We start from the raw sequence: 6952 nt of genomic DNA, 5'->3' as shown, positions 1-6952 counted from the left end.
CTGCTGGGGCCATGATGTTCAGTGTTTTTGATAGCATGAGCACATTTTCTTTGGTTACTATTGTTCAGCAGTCCACAGCTATTAATAAAACACAAGTGGCACACTGGAAAGACAGCAACGGTCCAGGTGAGAAAGGAAGACGAGACTGTTCCCACTACTGCCTTTTCAGGCAGGGGAAATTCAAGTTCCAAGCAACATCCTCTCATTACTGATGTTCATGAGAACCACCGTCACTGTATTTAGGTAGAGATGGGCATCAGATCTTTGGTCTCAGAACGACCGATTTGTATAGAGGACAAGCCATGCCAGTTTTCTAAGAGCCATCTGTAGCATTTTATTCTGCAGCACCCATGAAGGTAACGTGCTCTGGGGTCTCTCTCAAACACAGACACCTACAGACAACAGTGGTTTCAATGTGGACCAACTTCCTTCCATGAAATGGAAGGCTCCCACTCTCACAAATCAACCCAGGAAACATGGCCAGCCACATCCCTGTGTGTGTGAAAGAGAAACCAGCACACGAAGCATCTGTAGATAGGACTGGGTCAGCTACACTAGCCAATATGTGACCAGACATCCAGGCGGCTTCTGTTCTCCCTTTCAGCAGGGACAGAATTACTGTGGGTCAGACAGAGAAGTAGACTTTAAACTTAAAATGAGCAAGGACTAACCTGATAAAACATAGGCATCTCTTCCCAAAAAATCCCTGGAGAAATTGACAGGAAAAGCTAAAATGTTCAGCATTTCATCTTACTGCCACAGGCAGTGAAAGCTTCAGAAATGCTGAGAGCACCACATGCATTCTGCAGCTAGACTTGGGTATTCAGAAGACTGCTGTCTCAAGACTCCAAGGACAAGTGGACACCAAGAGAAACCCCAGCACCCCGGGATTTGTGCCCAAACAGTTACTCCTTTCACACGCACACATTTCTGGGGAAGCAGAACTGCACGATCACCACCTCCTCCTTATCATACTAAGATACTAGCCAGAGCTAGTATATTTACCTGATCCACTAGAGCTGTTCTGTAGTTCTACAAATGCAAATTTCATTTAGGTATCTATTTGGTAACAATCTTACCTGTGTTCTGGTAATTCAGCTGGTTTTATCTGGAAGTCTCCATTAACAACAATTTCGTGTGCTAATGCCATGTTGGTTACCCCCTTAGCTGTTTCCATGAGCTCCTCTATTGACACAGGCCGAGGAGGACTAGCTGCAACATAAATGAAACTGTCAGACAGTTACCTATAAAACTCTATGGCAAAAAGTCTGCTAATACTTTTGGTCCCTTTCCACCTTCTTGACAGTACAGAGGGACACTTGAAGATTACTCTTCCCTTCCCTTCCCAGCTGGGGATGACACAGTTAGGAGTATTACAGAAAACAGAGTGAACCCCAGTTGATATTCTAGGCTCAGTATATCAATTGCTTCCAAGTTCTAGCAACCTCTTAAAAAAAACCAAAACCCAAGACCCCCGTACCCAAACCTCATTTCTTCAGGAGTGCTTAATAGTATCTTAGCATTTTCCTCCACACTGTATGAAGAAATCATTAAAAATACTAGTATTTTCACCCACTATTTCCTCAATTATTATGCTGATGCTGCCATTTCAATGTTACATTTTTCAAGGAAGTGACTTCATGTCTAAAGTAGTTGGCAAGCAAACCACCATTAACATTAAGTAATAACACTAATTATTTTCACTACTTCTACTGCAACAGGCACTTTTCCAAACTCTTTTTTTTTTTACCCCCAGAAGCCATGGTCCAAGCAATAAGGACATCAAGACCTAGTTCCAGCACCAATGCCTAAGACCTCTTCCTCTGGCAGGCATTTGGGACTGACAAGGATGGGCAAGCAGCTGCAAACTGGGCCCTGAGGCATACAAGCAAGTAGGAGTAAGCTCTAGATGTGAGAAAACAGGTCAGTTTTCATCAGGCAGGAGACAAAGGAGTGGCTGACTGTAGAAATCTAAAAGGTAGAAAAAGAGGGACAGCTTCAGAAAACTTGATTTGCACTGGGAATTATGGCTCCTAATTGTTCTGGAGTACACACCACCCTCCTGGGACACTAATGGCATGGCTGTAGCACAGGAAGTGACACATAAAGGCAGAGAAGGTGCCACAGGTGTAGGTCATGCTGGTTTGGGAAGTAATCCCATCCCCACTGAAGCCAACCGAAACCTGTTGCCTCTGATTCTTTGTGGTATAGGTTCCTCCCAGCTGTGGTAGCGTCAGTGAGGCAGTGTGTGGGGGTGCCCTGCAATGCCTGGCCAAATGTCAGGAGAAGCGCTGCAGCTCTTCCCTGGCCCGTGTATTTGAAGAAAAGGAGAAGGTTAAAGCATTGGTGCCCTCAGGTAACACAGACAAGAGCGGCAAGGTTCACCTCAGCTTCCCCAGAAAACATCTGGTGGAGTGGAAGGACAGGGGGAAAAAGCCACAGCAGAATTGCCCTAATGGATCAATTCCTTTCCATGGCTCATTCACTTCAACTGAAGTCCTGTCATAGAAGCAACATACTAATTCCCAAAACAGAAGAAACCAGCCAGCGATCTTCATAGGCTGGGGTCACTGAGATATGTCTTAAGCAAGCTACCATGACCACCTCACTTGTTAATCCACTTTGACTGGATTTAAGCTAGCAACATAATAAAAATCCTTTAAGAGTAACTGTCCATCACCTGCCTGCCACTCAGAGCTGTTCCAAGTATATACTGTGTGGTTCCAATGTGGTATTTTTTCATTCACATCTTGCTCATTTTGTGCAGCCCTCCCAAACCCTTATTTCCTTCAACTTGCAGCTTAATCTTGCACAGTGGCTCTGGGAACACAGCAAGGATTGATATTCTGAGAACCAGCAGGACAACAAAGTTCACAACTGAATGGGAGTGCTCTTGTCCGACTGCCAAATGACTTCACCCTAGCAGAAGATGCACTAAAAGCTAAGGCTCTTTCATTTTCCAAAGAATGCTCTTAAATCATGTTACTTCTTCCTCTTAATATATCTTCTCCCTTACAAAAAGGGAGGGCTTGAGACCCACAACTTCTCTGTGGTACAGTGTGGTGCAAGACTGCGCTATGCATTTTACTTTCCTGTGCTCATAAGCATCTCTCCACACATACAACTCATTTCCCATCAGGCAACCAGCAAGTTATAAGAACATAAACTCCCTCAGAACATCTCTGTGTAACATAACACTAAACACAACACTAAACCTCAAGCAGTAATGAAGACCATTAAAAAAATAAAGGAATGCAACAAATAAAATATTACCGGCTGAGTCAGTCTCTGCAGTAACTTGGAACTAGTTACCCGAGCAACTCTGCCTCTTTGAATTGAATCCCTGGGACCAGAAAACTTCCCCTTGCTTTTATCTATAGATTTGCTAGCAATAATTGGTAACCGTACTGCATCCAGCTCCTCATGTCAAAAGCTAAATGACAAATATGCCCTAGGAATAAACTTAAAATATGCAGTCTTGCTTGACTACTAGAAGCAGTAGTACGATTAAATGTACAACTTTCTGTCTGCACTAGGAGGGGGATGACAAGACATTACTTTGTTGAAAACAGCCCTCCTTGCCCTTCAGTAGAAACAGAGGCTGCTGCACCAACCCAGAAGGTTCAGCTGATAATGCAAACAGCAGTGACAGTTTAGGTGGAACATACTGGAGCTGTGCTTATCCCTTCCACGAGTGCAGACATGCAGAGGTATACATGGCTCAGAGCAGCATGGTTATTGTGTACAATTAAGTACTAAAAATGGGGAGCAAGGTGTTGCAAACAGTTTTAAAGTCTTTTTCATAAAGCAGTTTTGCTTACACTTCGGTGTAGCATCTCTGTGTGATCCTGAAGTACTCTGTCGTATTCTTTTTCTGACAGACTGATCCGGGTTGTCCAAGCTCTCCTCTCGACCATCCTCCAAACCACTCGACTTCTCTTCACTTGATGGTGGCTTGTCAGGATTCTGAGACATTTTCAGTTGGTTCTTTTCAAAAAGAGAAGATGAAAAAGGGAATGAATAAGCATTTTCTGACACGGGTGAGTGAGGAAATACCACCAGCAGTTCTCTTGATTAAGAAAAAATTAAGAACGAAAGAATTCTCATGAGGAATTATATGATGTCATTCCCATATAACTGTAGGGGACCTGAACTCAATGAATCACTTCCCATCTTACACAAAACGGGATGCTTTCAATACAATCACCATTTCCTTAACCTCCATTCCCAGCAAGTTCTCAAAAGTCTGAAAGTGTTCCCTTGCCATAATGCATACAGATGAGAAAGTCATTTTCTCTCTTAGCACTGCTTATGAAAGCAGTGAAAAAACACTATTAGAAACACGTTTTACAAAATGATTATGCCAGATGAGACACTTCCCCACTACAAAATGATAAATCTTTCTGAATGCAACATACCCCTGAACTCTGGTCTGCCCCAGCTGCTCAGAACTTAGAAGTTTTCACTCTGAGCCATCCAAAAGCATTAAGAAGCAGGAAAAGGACCACAGTTTAATTAACGTAAAATTCTACTCACATGTTTTCATTCCATGCAAGAGTTATGATTTATGCACTTAAAAAGCAAACAAACAAAACATTACAACAGTATGGTACATAGCTATAGTATTTTAAGTATTTATGAAGTATTAGATATTAAATAATATTTCTATTACATCACCGGTACCAGCAGCGTACCCAAAGTTACACTGCAAAAATGACCATTAAAAAAAGCATGTCTCACTGTTCATTATCTTCACTCATTTCATGTTCAGCTTTCCCTCCAAAGGAAGTAATTTGCACATCTTCCCATTGAAAACTCTCCATCCTATAGGAAGCTCCAGTTCAGACTTCAGTTTTTAAAAAACCTACTAGAGAGCTAACATCTCTAACTGAATTAAATAACCTTCACCTTCCGCAAAGGGGGAAGCCAGGAAGAGAGCGCCTTTCAAATAAGAAAGGAAAGCTCCTGGAACACCATCACTGTCCTCTTTCACCCAGCATCCCACCACTCCCACTTCCCAAACTGGAAAGAAAAAAGTTCTCAGCAAGAGAGGTGAACATACTTGCAGCTTCAAAGACTACACTGAGGAGGATGCAGCACAAGCAAGCAACAGTGTAGAAATAAAAAGCGCAGCGCAGATTCTTTTCATTTCATACAAGAGCTGTAATAAGTAACCCTGCTCCATCCGTGCTTAAATTGATTGCACTGATGTGATTCCAGAGGACAGCTGGAAAGCTCAGTGCATATAAGAAATGGTTTTGTTCTACAGCAATGACTCAGGATCATCGTCTTGCATGAGATACACAGCAATACGCAATGCTTGTCTACAGCACTGGGTGAGTTCTTCTTCAGAAAAGAAAACAGAACATATAAAGCATGGGATAAATTACACAGGAAAACCAAGACATCAGTGCAGGTGTTGTCAGAACCACGTATTAGCTGCACCTCCAGCTGGAACAGCCACTGATGTCCCTGCTCCAAATGTTTGATCATCCCCCTTCACAAAGGCAGGCAATCCCAACTGGGACAAGAAAGCACTTGTCAACTGTCACTCCCGTGTAACTGAAGCAGGGAGATACTCCAGCTAGGTGTAACACCAGGCACCCAATCCAGCATGCAACTGGGAAACCACTGATGCACTCCAGGAGAAGCGGATCTCTGGTCTAGCGGACAAAAGGTCTGTTACTGCGAACACTCTAGCAGCAAGAGGACAAGAATCTCCGTTAATAAAGGAGCAGTTAACAGAAAAGCTCACAGCAGCAGCTGCAATAGAAAATGAAAGATAGGACTGGTTAAACAAAGGAAGAAACGTGTTGTTGAATTTGACTAGAATAAAAGCATTTCCATAAAACCTTCCACATTCATCCAACCACACCAGAGGGTTGTTCTTCGTATCTGTTCTCTTCCACAAAGCATCCTGCTTAAGTCAAAATCTGAAGCATAAAGATGGCTCAACTAAGACCCACTTAGGTCTTTAATGCACATGACACTTCACAGTGCCTTGCAATTTCTCACTGCAGTTTCTCCTCGCTGCCCTTACAAAAGTACATACTTTGGGAGGGGAAACTGAGGCATGCATTAAGTTGCTTGAGGACTCACAGAAGGTAAATGACAGGAGCAAGACAATAATCAGTCCCATGATTACTACTCCCTGCTTTGCCCACCAGGCCACCATTCCTAGCATGCAGGCCACATCCTAAAGTACCACATTCCATAAAGCGGCAGACCAGGAGCTATGGTCTCAAACCCAGCCATTTCACTTAATCACCCTTTGTTCAGAGAGTCCTGTTTCAGCTGTGGAAAGTGGGTACGAGAGCTCCTGGGCTGCTCTGCCAAATGACTGCTCAGCAGATGAGGAGAACAGGCACGCTCGTCGGCTTAGCTGTCTAGCCTGCAATCATCTGCTCTTTTCTGCTGGACTGCTGCTCTTACTTGCTGGAACACATCTAGAACAAACTCTCTTTCCACTGGCTAAATAAGCTTGACAATACCTCTCCCAAAAGCGTGATCATCATCTCTTCTTGCACACAAACAATCCTGACTCTTCACAGAACAAAGCCTAACGCTCAGTGCTTTATTTTTAATAAAAATAGAAGTGGAAGAGAAAACCCAACAAATGAAAATTTAAACAGGTTAAATCCTCACAGGTTCTTTTCACCAAAGTTCCTCAAACCACCCGAGGCACACCAGTGTCAAACCAACCTGACGCGGAACGCACACAACACTGAGGCAGCTCCTCCTTCAGCCCTGCCTCAGCCGCTCTGTGTGAGGGGAGACCCGACAACTCCTCACCTTCTGCCCGAGCACAGGCACCTCGAAGGCCACTTCCAGCTTGGTTCCAACACTCAACTCTCTCCGCTTCCTTCTCTCCTCCCACCACATCCCAACCTGCTTTCCCTCACGATCCACCCTAGGCAGGCTGCCCCCCAGCTCCTCTGCCCCTCTTCCCCAT

General features: G+C 43.9%; 1 protein-coding gene across 1 annotated transcript in view; it reads right to left on the bottom strand.

Annotated features, from left to right (window-relative positions):
- TCP11L1 (t-complex 11, testis-specific-like 1) overlaps window positions 1-3981 on the bottom strand; it is a 9752-nt gene extending 5771 nt beyond the window's left edge. Inside the window, exons 1-2 of the mRNA XM_010010079.1 lie at window positions 3822-3981; window positions 1080-1212 (exon numbers count right to left, since the gene is read on the bottom strand). Of these exons, the coding sequence (XP_010008381.1) occupies window positions 1080-1212; window positions 3822-3975 (287 nt within the window). The 5' untranslated portion in view covers window positions 3976-3981. The remainder of the gene's footprint in view (window positions 1-1079; window positions 1213-3821) is intronic.
- Between the last annotated feature and the right edge of the window lie 2971 nt (window positions 3982-6952).

This window comes from Nestor notabilis, unplaced genomic scaffold, assembly GCF_000696875.1.
Source record: "Nestor notabilis isolate BGI_N333 unplaced genomic scaffold, ASM69687v1 scaffold25752, whole genome shotgun sequence".
Lineage (NCBI taxonomy): Eukaryota > Metazoa > Chordata > Aves > Psittaciformes > Psittacidae > Nestor > Nestor notabilis.
Note: the sequence above shows the minus strand (reverse complement) of the source record. Positions and strands in the feature narration are given on the sequence as shown.